At 40.6% G+C, this 19,311-nt stretch overlaps 1 protein-coding gene across 3 annotated transcripts in view; it reads right to left on the bottom strand.

Annotated features, from left to right (window-relative positions):
• SLC17A8 (solute carrier family 17 member 8) overlaps positions 1-19,311 on the bottom strand; it is a 55,256-nt gene extending 35,945 nt beyond the window's left edge. For 2 of the 3 annotated variants that reach the window (XM_072655681.1, XM_072655682.1), the window contains exons 1-2: positions 17,332-19,311; positions 312-568 (exon numbers count right to left, since the gene is read on the bottom strand). In XM_072655681.1, coding sequence (XP_072511782.1) covers positions 312-568; positions 17,332-17,432 — 358 coding nt within the window. In that variant the 5' untranslated portion in view covers positions 17,433-19,311. The remainder of the gene's footprint in view (positions 1-311; positions 569-17,331) is intronic. The other variant, XM_072655680.1, reaches the window with a different exon arrangement.

Here is a 19,311-nt window from a genome sequence, read left to right as displayed (position 1 = left end):
ACTCCTTCTACTAGTGGAGGTCCATTTATAATCTAGAGCAAGTAGTAAAGAGACCTGCCCGGAATTACACTATTCATATGGGGTCAAGGCTGGGACTTGAACTCAGGTCTTCCTGGCTTTCAGCTCTCTCTACTACACCACACTGCTTTGATGCCTGCTTAATAAATACCTTTTGTTTAATAAGTCATTTAAAAAAAGTGTTCTTGCCTAAGGGGGATGGGATAATCAATGAAGATTTTGCACAGCCCTCCCTCACTTAAATCCAATTCACTTCCACAAAGGGGAATGAATTCACATTATAAAACATTCACCTACCTGAACTTCTGGTTTCCCATTTATGTACACAGTACTATTATTGACCATCTCCACAATGGCAACACCAAGGTTACAGCGAATCCCAAAGGAAATACAGAACCCCAGGCCACTCATGATGGCGATGATGTAGCGTTTGGGTAACCCACAGCAATGGCAGTTGAATCGGGGGGTCCTCCGAGTTGGAACTTGCACTGGCCGCCCCTCTTCATTCAGCTCAATGTTGTCTTCTTCCACATTGGTCCCATCGATTTTTCTGAATAGGTAAATGAAAGAGGAGGAAAGAAAGGGTTAACTTGGATTAAGGAAATTATGTTGAGCACAGAAGGAATAAAACAATTATAACTGTGGGAGAAGGGTCATCTGGCTCGCTACTACCATCATGCCATGTCCTTGGGTAGCTGGGTAGCACCGTGGATAGAGCTGAATTAGTCAAGAAGACTTAAATTCAAATTCTGCCTCTGACACTTGTTAGCTGTGTGACTCTGCCTTCCAAAGTCAAAACCCCTCTCAGCCTGTTTCCTCATCTGTGAAGTAGGGATATAATTATTTCCATTGGCACCTATCTCATTGGGTTGCTCTGTGTTTTAAAGAAGATAATACATGTAAAGTGCTTCCCAAGCCTTACAGTGTAATATAATTACTAGCTATTATCATTATTATGTCATTTTCTTACATGTGTCCATTTATGTAAATGTTACTCCTTCAGTTAGAATGTAAGCTTTTGAGAACAGGAGCCATTGTTATCTTTCACTAAAGACTTTTCTTTGAATCTCTTGTAACTGAGGCAGCTAGGTGATGCAGTGGATAGAGCGCCAGGTCTGAAATCAAGAAGATTCATCATCATGAGTTCAAATATGGCCTCAGATGCTTCCTAGCTATGTGACCCTGAGCAAGTCCCTCAACCTTGTTTGCCTCCATTTCCTCCTCTGTAAAATGAGCTGGAGAAATGGCAAACCACTCCACTCTCTTTGCCAAGAAAACCCCAGATGGGGTCACAGCCAGACACAAATAAGACAACTGAACAGCAGCGACAGTAACTTAACACAGTGTCTGGCATGTAGTAAACCTAAAAAGATGCTGATTGATGGAATGTTCAATTAATTTAATAAGAGCTTCTAGGATACGTTCTACCTTTCCAATCACACTTTCAACAGCTTTTTTTATTTCTTACCTTCTCTTAGTAGTTCCTTTTTTTGTTTGTTTCGCACTTTATTTATTTATTTATTTGTTCATTCATTCATTTATTTATTTAGCTTTTCAACATTCATTTTCACAAAACTTTGGGTTCCAAATTTTCTCCCCATTTCTCCCCTCCCCCTACCCCAAAACGCTGAGCATTCTAATTGCCCTTCTCACCAATCTTCTCTCTCTTGTAACATCCCTCCCTTCCCTTATCCCCCTCTTCTCTTTTGTCCTGTAGGGCCAGATAACTTTCTATACCCCATTATCTGTATTTCTATTTCCTAGTTGCAAGAACAGTACTCGACAGTTGTTCCTAAAACTTTGAGTTCCAACTTCTCCCCATCCCTCCCTCCCCACGCATTCCCTTTGGGAAGGCAAACAATTCAATACAGACCATATCTGTGTAGTTTTGCAAATGACTTACTTCCATAATAGTCATGTTGTGTAAGGCTGACTATAATTCCCTCCATCCTATCCTGCCCCCCATTGCTTCTATTCTCTCTTTTGATCCTGTCCCTCCCCAAGAGTGTTGACTTCAAATTGTTCCCTCCTCCCACTGCCCTCCCTTCCATCATCCCCCTCACCCTGTTTATCCCCTTCTCTCCCACTTTCCTGTATTGTAAGATAGGTTTTCATACCAAAATAAGTGTGCATTTTATTCCTTCCTTTAGTCTAATATGATGAGAGTAAGCTTCATGTTTTTTCTCTCACCTCCCCTCTTTATCCCTCCATTGAAAAGTCTTTTATTTGCCTCTTTTATGAGAGATAACCTGCTCCATTCCATTTCTCTCTTTCTCTTCTCAATATATTTCTCTCTCACTGCTTAATTTCATTTTTTTGAGATATGATCTCATCCCATTCAATTCACCCTGTGCTCTCTGTCTCTATATCTCTATCTCTCTGTGTCTGTGTGTGTGCATCTGTGTGTGTGTATGTGTGTGTGTGTGTGTGTGTGTGTGTGTGTAATCCCACCAACTACCCAGATACTGAAAAAAGTTTCAAGAGTTACAAATATTGTCTTTCCATGTAGGAATGTAAACAGTTCAACTTTAGTAAGTCCCTTATGACTTCTCTTTGCTGTTTACCTTTTCATGCTTCTCTTCATTCTTGTGTTTGAAGGTCAAATTTTCTTCAGCTCTGGTCTTTTCATCAAGAACTCTTGACAGTCCTCTATTTCATTGAAAGACCATTTTTTCCCCTGAAGTATTATACTCAATTTTGCTGGGTAGGTGATTCTTGGTTTTAGTCTTAGTTCCTTTGACTTCTGGAATATCATATTCCATACCCTTTGATCCCTTAATGTAGAAGCTGCTAGATCTTGTGTTATCCTGATTGTATTTCCACAACACTTGAATTGTTTCTTTCCAGCTACTTGCAATATTTTCTCCTTGACCTGGGAACTCTGGAATTTGGCCACAATGTTCCTAGGAGTTTCTCTTTTTGGATCTCTTTCTGGTGGTGATCGGTGGATTCTCCCAATACTTATTTTGCCCTCTGGTTCTAGAATATCAGGGCAGTTTTCCTTGATAATTTCATGAAGGATGATGTTTAGGCTCTTTTTTTGATCATGGCTTTCAGGTAGTCCCATAATTTTAAAATTGTTTCTCCTGGATCTATTTTCCAGGTCTGTTGGGGGTGTAAAATCAGTTTCATATGGATAGGCTCAGGCAGGTAAAAGTGAGGACTTCTAAACCTTAGAGTTCTCATGAGGACCCCCAGGGAACAGCTGGGAATTGAAGTGTGAGACCCAGGCGCTCTCATGCATTTCCACCTCTTCCCCATGGGAAACTTGCTGGGGAGAGCATCCCACCCTTGAGATTAATCCATGGTCTGAGCACACCTGTTGTTGTCTAGCTAAGGGCTGAGAGCAGGCACGGTATTCAGGTGCAAGCGGGAGAGCTTAAGTAGGGTCAGGAAAGCCCGAAGGCGCTCTTAGTGCTGAGGGGCCCTTAGAGGGCAGAAGGTCCCTCCCCTCTCCCACTCTCATTCTCTTGCTGTACGATCTTTACCTCCTTGGGAGGAGGAGGATTCCTCTCTCCTGAGGAAGAATTCACCCTGCACATGTAACCAAGACCCTGAATAAAGCCTAACCCTTGTTCAACTCTGGAAAGTCTCTTGTCTCAATACGTTTTATCTGATTTGGCCGCCGAAGACCTGCGACAGGTAAGGTAAGACTCGGGTTGCCCATCGGCCTCTAGGCCAGACACAGGTCAGTTGTTTTTCCAATGAGATATTTCACATTATCTTCCATTTTGTCATTCTTTTGGTTTTGTTTTGTGATTTCTTGGTTTTTCATAAAGTCATTCACCTCCATCTGTTCCATTCTAATTTTGAAAGAACTGTTTTCTTCAGTGAGCTTTTGAACCTCCTTTTCCATTTGGCTAATTCTGCTTTTTAAAGCATTCTGCTTCTCATTGGCTTTTTGAACCTCTTTTGTCAATTAAGTTAACCTATTTTTCAAGGTGTTATTTTCTTCAGCAATTTTTTGGGTCTCCTTTAGGAAGGTGTTGACCTGCTTTTCATGCTTTTCTTGCATCTCTCTCATTTCTCTTCCCAGTTTTTCCTCCACCTCTCTTACTTGATTTTCAAAATCCTTTTTGAGCTCTTCCATGGCCTGAGCCCACTGATTATTTATTTTGGATATTTGGGATATGGAAGCCTTGACTTTTATGTCTTTTCCTGATGGTAAGCATTGTTCTTCCTCATCAGAAAGGATGGGAGGAGATATCACCAAGAAAGTAACCTTCCACGGTCTTATTTTTTTCCCCCCTTTTTTGGGCATTTTCCCAACCAGTTACTTGACTTTTGGGTCGTTTGTCAAGAGTAGGGTATCCTCTGGGGACCTGTAAGATATCAGTTCCTCCAAGGTGGCACAATCAAACATGTACTGGTCGGCGTGCAGGGAAGGATTTTTGTGCCCAGAATCTTAGCAGAGGTTCCTCTCCACAAGACCTGACCTCCAGTTCCACCAAGCTAGCACTGGGCAGCTGGGATTCAGTCAAACTGTGGGGGCAGGGCTGCCGTTCAGTGGGAGACAAAGACCAGCTGCCTCAGGGCATCTACACAGGGCTGAGATAAGACTCAGATCTTCAGAGTCCCCAGGGGTTTTTACGCTCCAATAGAGTTGTCTTGTACCGGCTGCTGTGCAGCCTCTGTGGACGCTGCCTGCTGCCAGAGCTATGGAAAGGCCCTTCTCCCTTCCTGGCCAGCTGATAACACCCTGTCACTGACCTTTGGTGCCTGTGTGTTGAGAGATCTGAGGACCCGCTGCTCCGACTGGAGATTCTGCCCCCAAGGTGTCCTCCTCCCAGAGTCTAGTTGCCTCACCATGCAGCCAGGGCTGGGCTGGGCTCCGTGCTCGGCTCCGTGTCCAGTGCAATCAACATTTCCCATGGGCCTTCCAGGTCACCCTGGGCTGGAAATCTCCTCCACTCTGTTCTTCTCCACTTCTGCTTCTCCAAAATTTGTTGAGAGTCCCTCTCTACAGGTATTATATGGGCTGTGGGGGGAGACCCTGCATATGTGTGTCTTTCAACTCTGCCATCTTGGCTCCGCTGCCCCCTTCTCTTAGTAGTTCAGTGGATGACTATAAAATGGAACACAGTTTGTGACATTTATCTGATGTATTGGTTTGTTTTGCTTAGCTTCTTCATTATATGGGCCATCTGGGGAAGTCCTTTACATACACCACCCAACTAAACTTGTGTTCATTTTGGACATATCAATATCCCAAAAGTCTTAATGCCATTTTAAGTTTTACAGGAAGCTGCTACTTAAACTTCACAGGAGAAGATAAGAGACCTTCTGCCATCATAAACTCTGGTTGTCCACCTGCTACCACCCAACCAGACTATTTCCCCATCCTAGTATCCCCAACAATATCTTTTACTCCCATTCAGACCTTTAATAATTTTAAATTGCCCTAAGACTTTTGTAATACCCCATGGTTTATAGATTCCAGTGGGCAGAAGTTTTCTTCTCCAATAGAACATAAGCTCTCTGAGGGCAGGACTGCCTTTGTCTCCTAAGTATCTAGCCCAGTGCCTGGATCAAATACCTGATGCTCAAACATATCTAATCCATTGATTTGAATGTGCCCTCCAGTGATGCATACAGCAACTCACCCATGCCCGATCATGCTGTGAGACACTTGTCCATGTTTTTCCATAAGTTTGCTCCAGGGGCATCTACTCAAAATACTAGAAGGTCTCAATTTCTTTGGACTCAGTTAATACATCACCAAATGCTACTGAGTCCTAACTCTATACTGCTATAGAGACAAAAATTAAAAAACCCTTTATTTTTAAGAAGCTTACATTCTAAGGAGACAGCAGATGCATATGTAATATAGACAAAATGGATAAAATAATCTCATGGTAATTTGGAGGAACTAAGATGGGATGGGAAATCAGATGACATTACAAAGAGTATGGGGGAAATACTGATTCTCCACCCAAACCAAGTCACTTACTCCCACTACCTGAATATGGGCTCATCATCTCTTCCTAGCATATATTTCTCTAATGACCTCTTCTAGGCAATGAAGTGGTACAGTAGACAGAGTACTAGGCCTAAAGTGAGGAAGACCTGAGTTCAAATCTGATCTCACTTGCTACCTACGTAACTCTGAACAAATCACTTAATTTCTGTCCACCACAGTTTCCTCATCTATAAATGAGGATAATAGTAGTAGCTACTTCGCAGGGGGCTGTGAGAATCAAATTGGACAATATTTGCAAAACTCTTAGCATGATTCCTGATACACAGGAAGTGCTTGATAAATACGTGTTCCCTTCCTTCCCCAACACAGTCCCTGCTCTCAAGGAATTCACATTCTAATAGAGGGAGATAACCCAAAGAGGGGAATAGTGACCAGGGAAGAGGGGAATTTTGGCCCACAAAGTTCCAGGGATGGTCAGTGGGGCCATAAAGGAGTAACTTGACATGGAATTTAAGAATTTAATTACAGGGCAAATTTTTCTTGAATGCTGTCATTCAACCCCTTATACATAAAGAGTTCAAATTAATTAATTGCATTTATTGACTTCTTTTTATTAAAATGATCTGGTTGGAGAATTTTTATTACAGGATGGTTTTTCCATAAGACTTTCAGTAGATGCTATTTCAGAAGAAAGCAACTTAAATTGTTTTATATCACGATTCAATAGATGAGAAGCAGAGTGATTTAGTGGAAAAATGGCAGGTCATGGGATTGGTATCATTTCCTTTCTTTCATTGGTTCTAAGACCCATTGAAGGATTTAGACTCACTTTTCCAAGACAGAGAGAATTTTATTTTTTAACAAAAAACTGGTGGCTCAGTTGAGATACTATGTTTATTACTACAGTTTTTAAAAGAGATTATAACTCAAGCTAGACATCATTTATCAAGAATAAAAGAAACTGTTTGCACCTTTCCCATTTGGCAACACTCCTAATGGTACTTATGGAAATGTTTGTCTCCTCCTCCAGTTAAGCAGACCATTAACAATCAAGTCCCCCAACTCAAAATCCAGAGTTCTTTCCATTGTATGGAAACAAAACAGTTAACAGGAGAGTTCAGCTAAAATATAAGTCATTAGCTAAACAATCTTTCAAAAGCAAAAGCTTTAGAAATTCCCTGTGCTCCAAGTAACTTACAAGCTCCAAGTACATGGCAATCGGAACAAGAAGATGGTAACATTTGCTGCCATATAGCTGCATTTGTTCATCCTAAAATAATCTAAGTCTCCACACAAACCCTGGGCATTTCAGGAATTGCTTTGATTAATGCTGGTATGTGTGTATGTATATATGTGTATATATACATATATATGTGTGTGTGTGTATGTGTTTGTATATGTGTATATACCTCTCTATATATATGTATGCAGGTGTGTATGTGTATATATCTCCTTAGCACCCAAGTGATTAGCAATCAGCCATAACAAGGATGGGATGCTTGCCCAGGTTGTGAAAAGTTGATTGGGGTAGAAAGTATACAAAATATACATTTATCATATAAAACATACATTTATCATGGCCCAAATGGGCCATGCCATTAGCATCCCAAAACTTGAGGTCATCTGGTTCAATCCTTTTGTTTTACAGAAAGGGAAGCTGAGACTCAGAGAAACTAAGTGACATGCCAAGGTCACATTGGGACTAAGTTTCAGAGGGGGCATTTGAACTTTTAATTGCAGAACCAGTGCTCTTTCTACAGAGGCAATTTCAGATTCTCTCGTTTCATGCAAAAGTAGGTAGTTATGGTGCTGCTGGCAATAAATCGCTTTAATAGTAATTAGAGCCTGGACACTAAATCACACACACCAAGAAATAGCATCATAGGTCAACAGCTTTACACCCAGCCAACAAGTCTGAGTCATTCTGTTGGGCTCTTGGGCCAAAGATGCAAATCCACATCTCTCAGCTCTCTCTTTTTGTTGATGTCTTTTGGTTTTGTATCACTTTCATCTCCACTTGTGTCCCTTCCTCTCTTCCCCAGTGAGTCATCTCTTCTAACAAGAATTTAAAAAATAAAAGGGAGAGAAAAACGCAGTTTGTCAAAACTAACAGATATATCATATTATTTGCAGAGGACTGCAAAAAAACTAAGAAAAACAGCACTCATTTCAAAGATAAGACTTGGGAGATCCTAAAGAGATTCGGTCCAAAAAACACCTTAACCAAGTGTAAAACATTGAGAAGATGAATTCTAGGCCATCAAAGGATGACCTCCATTAATTTTCCTATTGTTGTATCTTGAGGTTTGAATACAGTATAGTCCTAAGGTGGAAGGGGAAGGAAACAGTGTTTCCAAAAAAAAAAAAAATGAGAGAGAAGAAAGGAAGGAAGGAAAGGAAGGAAGGAAAGGAAGGAAGGAAGGAAGGAAGGAAGAGATATACCTATCATTTCCCTACCTGGTCTTTTTCCGCTGTTTAAAACCAAACAAGACTGATCACTGGACAAAATCCACACATTTAGTTCCCTAAACTCTAAAGGAAAGCAGTGTGGTGTAGTGAAAAGAACTCTAGACTCAGAGGTGAGCTGGAGGCAGCTCCGACTAGCAGGGCTGATCATTAAATTATCAGTGTGATCATTGACATCTTGAAAATTGGCAGGTGCTACGAATTGGGGCTTGCTTTGTCGTTTTATTGGTTCCCTAGATTTAAGGAAGTGATTAGGAAAATGTTAATAATAATGCAGATTAAATTTAAAAGAGAATCTGTGAAAACATTCCTCCTCTCCACAAAGAGCTGGTTGTTAGATATTCATTATCACAGTCCTGCCTAGGCCTGCATTTGAATCCTCCCTCTGACACAATAGGCATGTGATCATATTGTTTAATTTCTGTACTTGCCGATGAAAATTAAAACAAAATTCATATTTAAAATTTTTTTTGTCTAATCATTCTCCATCCCCTGAAGTGGATTCAATTCAAAAAATATTTCTTGACTACTAAGTGCCTACCACTGTGCTGGGTCTGGGAGATATAAAGACAAACAATGAAAATACGCAGCCTAAAGAAGCTTGCATTCTACTGGAGGAAAACAGCAATTACACAGATCATTAAACATAAAATATCAGCCAAAAAAGTGATTTAAGGAACAGGAGGAAGAGCAATGACAATTTGAGGGAGGGGCAGGGTCAAAAAAGGCCTCATACAGGGGTAACACTTAGGCCAGGCCTTGAAGGGGGCAAGGAGTCCCATGAGAAGGGAAAGCATACCAGGAAGGGGAACCAGCCTGTACAAAATACTGAGGCAGGAAATTGAACAGAGAATAGTAATTAGGCCTGTTTGGCTAGAATATAGGGTAGATAAGGAATGATGATGAGAAATTCATTTGTTAAGATAGGTTGGAGCTAGTTTGTGGAGAGCTTTAAATGTCCAATAGAGGATTTTTTATTTTATCTTAGAGGCACTTGGGAGCCAATGAAGCTCTTTTGATAAGGGGAGTACATAATTAGACCTCTACTTTAAAAACATCACTTTGGGAAAAGGATAGATTGGAAACAAGGGACCTTGGAGAGGGAGAGATCAAAGAGGTGGTTATTGCAATAGGCTAGGTGAAAGATGAAGAAGGCCTGAACTTGAAAGGTCGCTATATGAGCAGAGCAAAGGGTCCAAAAACAAGAGTCATTGTAGAGGGTGATTTGAGAAGACTTGGTAACTGATTTTAGATGAGTGAGAATTACCCTAAAGTTACAAAGCTGGGTGACTAGAAGATTGATGGAGCCTTTGAAGTCCAGGCTTGTTGACCAGCTTGGAAAGCTCCCCTTTGGGGGCCTCATCTGGTATTCTGCCTCGAATTGCCATTGAAGTGATTTCTTGCCAATAGCTCCACAAATACCTAATTTTGCTTCAGAGGCAAGAATCTGAAATTGCCTTTGCAAAAAGAGCATTGGTTCTGGGGTTGAAAATCCTGGGTTTGAATCCTCCTTCTGACCCTTAGTACCTGTGTGACCTTAGGTGAGTTCAGAGGAAGGAGTATTTGAGGGGTCAGGGCACAAGGAAGACAATATACTCTATTTTTTAGACATATTGAGGTTGAAATGCCTGTGCCAACCCAGTGGAGATCCCCAGCCGGTACTTGGTAATGCCCAATAACATCCAAGAAATCCCTTGAAAAGTTAGCTCAGCAGTTCAGTAAAATTTGATGAATATATATCTCATAAAATTTTAACTTGGGAGCTTTTACTCAAGGGCTGAGCTAAAGTTTACCTTTGCCCTGGAAGAAGAATACTTGTAAGACTCATCATGGTTAATGGCTAGAGTGCTGGGTGCAAGGTTCACTTCTGACACCTATTGGCTAAGTGACTCTAGAGGAGTCATTTCATATCTCAGTACTCCAGACACTCTTAAGCTGCAGAGCAGCGGCTAATAAGCATTGGTAGAGGAGGCTTCTTCATTGGGAGAGGAGAATGAGGAGGAGCAGGAAAGGTAGGAAGGAGGGAAAGAGAAAGAGGAAGGGAGGAAAGAAAGGGAAGGGAAGAGGAGGGGAGGGGAGGGAAGGAGCATCTGTGTAGTAGCCACCATGTCCCAGACATTGTGCTAAGCATTTTACAAATATTATCTCATTTTTATCCTTTCAACTCTGGAAAATATTTGCTATTATGATCCCATTTTACAGTTGAGGAAATCGAGGGAAAGAGATGTTAAGTGATTTGCCCAGGGTCACACAGCTAGTAAGTGTCTGTGGTAGGATCTGAACTCAGGTCTTCCTGATTTTAGGTTCTGTCCTCTCTTCAATGAGTCTCCTCATTGCCCCATATACAAAATAAATACAAGAGAATGAGAAAGAGGGACAATACTAGAACCTGGGGTAGAGGGTGTTGTAGATAGGAAAGATTAGATTGCTTCTGAAGTCCCTCTAAGATTTTATATTTCACAGCTAAATTCTGAAGATTGCCAATAGTTTGAAAACTCTCCACAGACAGAGAAGGGGAGTCTAACCTGGAACAACTGTGCATTGGGAAAAACCAGTGATTCTGGAGTCAGACAGCATAGGTTCAAATCCTGTCTCTGATGCTTGCCCTTTATGAGTAACCTTGGGCAAGTCCTTTCACATCTATGTGTCTCAATTTTCTTAACTGTAAAATAAAGGAGTTGGACTGATGGATTCTAACATCCCTTAGGGTTCAAGGTCTATGATTCAATGAAATAAAAAGTTATTTCTTTACTAATTGTTCTTGGTTTTATGAGTTTTCAAAGCCAAACAGAAAGAATGCATTACTACTGGTGGGAAGGTTCTTGGGGCTTAGCTCCAACCCAGTTTTTCACCAGGCAGGTCCTCCAAGCCTTCCTAGTATGAAAGAAGCTGCCAGAGTTTCTGCTTTTCTATTGTAACTTTTGAAAAGCCAGCACCACCGCCATGTCATGGTAAGTCCTCAGAGATTTAATCAGGAAAGAAAAGAAACTGGCTGTAACCCGGACTTTGACTCAGGCTCAGAAGTCTGAGGGTGCTAATAGCACTTGCAAACCCTTCAATTACTCTGAAAGTATCTTGGGATCCATGTTCCCCCATACACCACCCAGCAATGGAGGTCGCCTTTTGTGCCACTTGCCCCCAAGCAAAAGATACTTAGTCACCATTTAGAAATGAACTTCTTTCTTTCCTAAGAAATGAAGTCATTCAGTCAATCAACAATTATTTAAGTGCTTACTATATGCCAGGCACCATGTTAAGCACTGGGGATAGAAAGAAAAGGCAAAAAATTCATCCCTGCCTCAGGGAAGTTAAAATGTAATGATTTTAATGACCTTTTCTCAGAGTTTCTTTTCCTGTTGTTACCAGTTGGTCTTTTGAATTACATTCTCCTCAGAGATACCAGGCTCTTGTTGTTTTTCTAAATATAGGTGAGGGAGTTCTGTGGGTTGCATTTAGTGTGAATGTTCCTTCTTCACAGACAAGTGTCTTATGGAACAGGGGAGCCCTGGTTCTTAAGGAACACTAATGAGCCATGTGTTTTGGCCTTTGGGTGCTGCCAAAAGTATTTACTCACAGTTCAAATGTTCACATTAATTGTGGGGGAACATGAAAAAAAATCTGGACCCACAGTGAGAGTGCTTCCATTTTATTCTGGCAGGTGTGCTTACTTACCCTTAGCAAGATATGGCTGACTTTCTACCCCCACCTTCGGTTTATCTTTTGCTCAGACACAGCAGTGATGTGCTGAGGGAGCTGATGTTATCAAGTGGAAAGAATACTGACTCCAGGGTCAGTGTGGTAGTTAGCGTCTGTGTGACTTCGGGTAACTCCCTTTATTTTCCTGGATCTCTGTTTTCCTTATCTGTTTAAATGACAGGGCTAGAAATGGAAGCAGCAGTGTATTTGGAGACAGAGGATGAGTTTAAATTCTGATTCTCCCACTTCCAAGGTCCCTTCCAACTTTGAAACCTGATGCATTTCTAGGACAGGAAACTGACTAGTTCACAAGGTTTCCCATTCTATGGTTGAAAAGTTCTGAATGTTTAAATGAATGATCTTTCTATTGAGCTGAAATTTACCTCGTTGTAATTTATTTACAATGCTGGAGACAGTGCTGGATTTGAAGACAGAAAGACCTAGAATAGAATCCTACTACAATTACTTAAGAACGAGGAGAGTCACAATCCCTAGGATCATCAGTTTCCTCATGTGTAAAAAGAGATTGGACGTGCTCTCTGAGGTCCTCTAGAGCTAGAGTTCTGCATGATGCTGCTACCTCATCCAACCTCAGTGTTCTCCTTTGCAAAATGATAATAATAGTACCTACCTCCCAACCTTAGTTTCCTCCAAATGCTCTTTATTTTAATGCTTTTAAATCTCAACCTCCTAGGAGAGTATATCAGTAATTCTAAGTTACTGATTACTTAAATCTTGTCATCACGTACTTGTGAAAACCTTTTAAGGATTATTGTTGTTCAGTCATGTCCAAGTCTTCATGACCCTATTTGGGGTTTTCATGACAGAGATAATGGAGTGGTTTGCCATTTCCTTCTCCAGCTCATTTGACAGATGAGGTAAATGAGGCAAACAAGGTTGTGACTTGCTCAGGGTCACACAGCTAGAGGCTGGATTTGAACTTCAGTCTTTCAGACTCCAGGTGCCACTTAGCTGCCTAACTGTATTAAATAGTATATGTGTGTGTGTGTGTGTGTGTGTGTGTGAGAGAGAGAGAGAGACAGAGAGAGAGAGAGAGACAGAGAGAGACAGAGACAGAGACAGAGAGATAAAGAGACAGAGAAACAGAGAATAGGAAATAAATACCTGCCCCACACCTGATATATGTTGTATATTGCATAACTTTTTGTTCCCTAATTTGAGGAGACCTTAGACATGAGACAAAATCCAATCTTTAAGTATTTCCTCCCAAAGCACTGCAGTAGAAATGTTAAGAGGTCGAGAAAGGAAGTCTAACCCATCTCTTACAGCAAGTGTTCTTAAGGTTTTTTGTGTGTCACAGACCCCTCTGTATCCCTTCTCAGGATAATGTTTTTAAATGCATAGGATTACAAAGGAAATCAATTATATTAAAATACAGTCATCAAATTATTTTTTTAGAAAAAATTTTTTTAAAACACTAGTTCATGGACCTAGGGTTAAGAACCCTATTATTGATCCCAGACAAGATGACAACTGTCAGTCCAAAGCAGAGGGATCCTAAAATGGAGAGGAAGGGATTACTGAGCCCAGTAGCACTTCTAATTGTTAGCTTTGCTGCCAGAGGTGAGTTTTAATAGTTTATTAGACATGGAAATAATCCCCATCAAATATCTGTAGTTCCAATAATAGTAATTACCGAAATTTATATAGCACTTTGAGGTTGGCAAAGCACTTAATATGTCATCTCATTAGATTCCCATGTCAACCTTATGAAGTAGATGCTACAGGCATTACTAGTCCCATTTTACAGATGAGAAAGCTTAGGTCCAAGAGAATTTACTATAGCAATAAGTTTTTAGAGATGTAGGAAGCACCTGACCCTGAAAAGGGGACCAAGTAGCTGTGACAGCAATAAGGTTGTTGGGGAAAAGGGATGGCATGGATCCCAACATTGGGAAAGAGACAACTATGAACAACAGTTCCCCCTTGTGGAAATAAAGTGCCAATGCATGGGACCTTCTCCCACTCCCTAAAGAAAGGCAGATTCTAAGGAGACTTCAACTTTGTGGAAACTAACTTTCCATTCCATTTTCACATTAAGAACGATGATGAGAATATTAGGTTTTGCTACATATAGAGATGATTAGAAGAATCCCATGACCACTATTTAAAACCCACTTGATGTCAAGAAACTGGGACCTGGGGTCAAATTTAGACTATAATACTTATTAGCTGAATGACCAGGACAGATGACTTCATCTCCTTGGGCCTGAGAATTTCCCTCACAGGGATGTTGTGAGGTTCATGGGGTTATAGATTTAGCATTTGAAGGGACCCTAGAAAACTTTGAAACTAATACCCTGTTCTTATAGATTAAAAAACTGAGGCACAGAGAAATTAAGTGACTTGGGGGAGGGGGGGTGTCACATAGCTAGTAAGTATCTAAAGGAGAATGCAAGCTCAAGTCTTCCTGATTCCAAGTCCAGTGCCCTATCTGCTATACCACACTGCCTGTATATAAAATATTTGGGAAAACTTCAAAGTGCAAGATACATGTAAGGAGATATAGACTGATATACACTAGTTACTTGCCTTTAGTTACCTGAGGGAACTGAGAAATGAAAGATAAAGTGATTTGTTCATGGTTTTAGAGGCAAGACTTTAATCTTTGTATTATGTTTCACTCCTCCTAAATGCCATTTATAATAGTAATTGCAGTTGTTCCTTTTCCAAGTCTTTCTCTCCTTTTTATGGAATACTACCTTTGACAGCAGTCTAGTGATGCCTGTGGATGCCTTCTCAGAATCATATTTTTAAATGCATCAAATAAAATGCATAGGATTACAAAGGAAATCAATTATATTGAAATATAGTTATCAGCATATTATTTTAAAAGTTCTGGACCTCAGGTTAATAACCCCTGCTCTAAATATCAAGCAAAGGGTTAGAAGGAGCTGAGGTAAAGAACAGAGGGGAAATGGTATGTTTGTTATTTCTCTAACAGTCCTGCGGCTATCACATAACACCTTGTCTACGATATTGCCCAAGGCAAACTACAGAAGTGTGCTTCTGATCTCTTTTTCATGAAACAATCCATTTTAAAGAGGAGATTGTATTCCCTGGGAGATCAGGGACATGCTTTAAAGTTGCCTGCTAGCTTGTGACCAGCTTGTAGATTCAAGAATACTGAGATCTGCACTTTTCAGAGATCAAAAATTCTTGGGGGGAGTGGACAATACAACTATGAGAAACTCAACATAGTTAGATTTTTAAAAAAACTTACCAATATTATCAGAATAACAAATTCACAACAGGTCTTAAAACAACAATCTTAATTGTATGGCAATTTAATATTTACAAATGCAGTAAGGAGGAGTGTCCTGGGGTTTAAGGCAATGACTTTAAGTCCCCAAACTGGATTGTTTTAGTTTGTTCATTGAAGACGTCCTGCCTTGCTTCTATGGACAACTTCAACCATGCTGTCTTAGTCTGATGGTTCCATTTAAAAAGGAGGAAGAGTTCTTTTAGGTGACTGGATCATCATGGAAGCCTAGATTCAGAGTTTTAAGGGAGCTGAGAAGTCATCTGGCTCAACCCTCTCATTTTACAGAAGGGGATTCCTAGGCCCAGTGAGTCAAAGAGACTTGCTCAAGGTCACACAATCAGTAAAGTACCAGAACTGAGATCCAAACTCAAGTCCAGAAGGAATTGGAAACTGTTGGATGCAGAATTTGGGTTAAAAAAATCAATCTGTTCACAAGAACCTGTTGTAAGCATTTCCTAGGTGTGTTGCTCTGAGCAGTGAACTAAACTAAACTAATAGTCAGTCTACTAAAGGCTTATTGTGGGTCTGGTAGAATTTTAGATTAAGAAGAAAATTCAACCAGATATTCAATCCAATTTTCCTACTAGAATGTTTGCTTAAAAAAATTAAAAGAATGATTTCATTGTGAATTCCTCTCGCTCCCTCCCACCATCCTTCAGAACACTAAGGCTGTGATTATTTAAATATAATGACATTATTAAATTAAATTAAACACCACTGCATTAAGAAGAGGTTCGATTTTTGCAGAGAAGCTCTCTTTATGAATCAACCTTTCAAGTTTAAGGAAACACAAATACACATCAAAATCTGTTTGAGATTGACAAGATACATAAGATATTCTCACTTTCAAGGAGAAGCAATCAGACCCAGATTTTAAGAAAGTAAGCTTACTTTTATTTACATGCTGATACAACCAATGAATCACTTTCACCTTGTATTCAAAGATAAAAACACCAATTCTTATTTAAAAATGCACATAGAAACTTGGTCTCTCTTTTAAAATTCCATAAAGCGTCCCATCCTTTCAAATATTTGAAGCTATTTAATCATAATCGGATAGTTTTTTTGAGAAGCATTTCTTTTAATACTCATATGTTGGATTGTACTTTTATAAATGGTTTTCTTTCTTTTTGCACAAGCTCTCAGAATCCTCCATTTCCCATGATACCAATCCTTAATCTTTGCTTCCCTCTAAATGTGGATGGACTTTTGCTTTAAGATGGCCTGATCTTATTATGCTTAAACTACCAACACTCTATCCTTCTTACCTTAGAAAAGTCATACATCAAGATACCTTGGATAATTTCTAAGTTTAAAATACTTGCTTGTGTAATTCTGTAATGAAATATTTCATTAGAAACTTAATATTAAACTCCAACACAAACAATTCATCTTATTTAGTAACTATTCAAAGTAGTATTATTTGTAAAAGACAAAAACCAGGAAGCCACCTAAACGTCCAAGTAGAAGGGAAATGGCTAAATAAATCGTGGTCCATTCATATCGTAAAACACTGCAGTGGTCTTATGTCATAAATGTAGGGAACATAAAGAAAGCTGGAAAGACCTTTGGGAAACAGTGCAAAGTGATGTCATCTCCATTTACGGTAATAGAATTAAGACTATTCATCAAATAGGGTAATCAAATGGAGCACGGGAGATGCATTTTAACTAGGAGTCCTGTCCACCTTCAGCAGGAAATGTCATACCCCACCCCCAATCTTCTCCAGTTCAGAGTTATAGGACACCCCCTTCTATGCCACATTCATCTCTTTCATTCACCTTCAATCCTACTGGGAGAATGCTCTGGGTGTGTTCTGGGCTCAATAATACAGTTTTGACATTTCCCTTAAAATTGCTTATAAACACGTTACAGTGCCTGATCTGTTTAGCCCACACACGATAGAATTCAGCCCTGAACTTGAACTTGGCAATCACAACTTTACCTTTGGAAAATGCCCAGTGAGTCGCCAACCGCGTTCTTCACACCCTCCTTTCCCGGCTTCAGGAATTTTTCTTTGAAGGTAGAGAACCCCTTAAACGGCATGGTGAATGAAGGTTAGCAGCAATCATTCAGAGTGTCCATCCTTGTTCAATTCCAGTGTGAGAGGGCCATGAGGAGTCCTCCCAAGAAGGCAGGTAACCGCTCTTTCCCCGGAAAGTATTAGGAAGATGAAATCCAATTAAGATCTCCCAGGACAGAAAAAAGAAGCCACGGGGTATGGGGTCTGGCAGCAGTCAGGCTGGGGAGACTCCTTAGGAGAGCTAAAAGCGAGGCAGGACGACGGCAGCGGCTCTCATAGGCACAGACAAGGAGACTCAAGTCAGACTCCTAGGGGCTGCGGGTGGAGATGCTAAAGGGGGCACCCGCTGAGTGACTTGGGAAAGAGACACTTCCCTGTGCCTTTACTTCTCATTAGTCCTGCCTTGGTTTGGGCTGCGCTCTGTACCCCACCCCCACGTGCCTTTTCCTGAGATCAGCTCTGCCTCTCACTCCCAGGTGCTCTTCAAGGGGATGCTATAGTAACGGACATCATACCTGCCCCTCAGCCACTCCACTTATTAATAGGCTGTCGTCCAAAGCAGGCATCCAGGAGCAAAGTTGATTAAACATTTACAAGTTCTTTTCCAGCACCGAGGACAGAGATCAGGCAACAAATACCCAGATACCTTTGGCGGAAAAGCATCACTCCTTATCGGGGAGGCAGTGGGCATAAAGTGGAAACAGCACTGAATTCTGAGTCAGGGGAACTGAGTTCAAATCCTGGCTTGGTCACTTACTACCTGAGGTCTTAAGGTTAGATGACTTTCCAGGTCCTTTCTAGCTCTGATTCAGTCAACAATTTCAACAGGGACCTACAGGGAGTACTTTAGGAGAATATCGTAACTCTTATTTTCCTAGAACTTTATGGTTTACAAAACTTTTTCCTAATTTGTTGTTGTTCAGTCATTTCAGTCATGACCCCTTTTGGGGTTTTCTTGGCAAAGATAATGGAGTGGTTTGCCATTTCTGTCTCCAGCTCATTTTACAGATGAGGAAACTGAGGCAGACAGGGTTAAGGGACTTGTCCAGGGTCATGCAGCTGCTCTATCCAGCTGGCCATCTTTTCTAATACTCTTTTGTAAAAACATAATGCATACATACATACTGGCTAAGGTAATGGTCCCAACTGTAAGTGGAAGTTTGGACAGTCCACCTCAGGGTGTATGCTACATTATTATTGATTTACAAGGCTGAGTTCAAATCCTGGTTTGGTCACTTTCTATGCCCATGTGACTTGGTCAAGTCACTTTCATGTCCTCAAGCCTGTTTCCTCATGTGCAAAATTAGGAGGTTGAACTAGATGACCTCAAAGGTCCCATCCAGCTTGAAATCAGTGATGCTCTGATACCTATTGCAGCTGAGGAAGCTGAGGATCAGCAAGACAAGTTACTTGTCCAAAGCAGCATAGTTGTTACAGAGAAAGTTTTGAACCCAAATCTTGACTTCAAGGCTAGCTTTTTATAATAGACAAAGTTGCTTATAGCTACAGCTATGTCACACAATGGTCCTGGAGTCAAGAAGATTGGAATCCAAATCCAGCCTCAGAGACTTCTTGACTGTGTGACCCTGAGCAAGTCACTGAACCTGTCTGCCTCAGTTTCCTCTACTTTAAAATGGGGATAATAAAAGCATCCACCTCCCATGGTTGGTGTAAGAATCAAAAGAGATATGTGTACACCACTTCACACAGTGCTTAGAACAAAGTAGGTATTTAATAAATATTTGTTCTCTTTCCCTCTAATTAGAATTTTACAGCTAAAAAGGATCTTAGAAGTTTTGTACTTCAGCCCACTTTTAAAAAATTGTATTGATAACTTATTTTTTCACCACTTTCATTTCCAAATCTCTCTGTCTCTCTCTGTCTCTGTCTCTGTCTCTCTCT

This window comes from Notamacropus eugenii, chromosome 3 (assembly GCF_028372415.1).
Source record: "Notamacropus eugenii isolate mMacEug1 chromosome 3, mMacEug1.pri_v2, whole genome shotgun sequence".
Classification (NCBI taxonomy): domain Eukaryota; kingdom Metazoa; phylum Chordata; class Mammalia; order Diprotodontia; family Macropodidae; genus Notamacropus; species Notamacropus eugenii.
The sequence above is the reverse complement of the archived record's forward strand: the minus strand, read 5'-3'. Positions and strand labels throughout refer to the sequence as shown.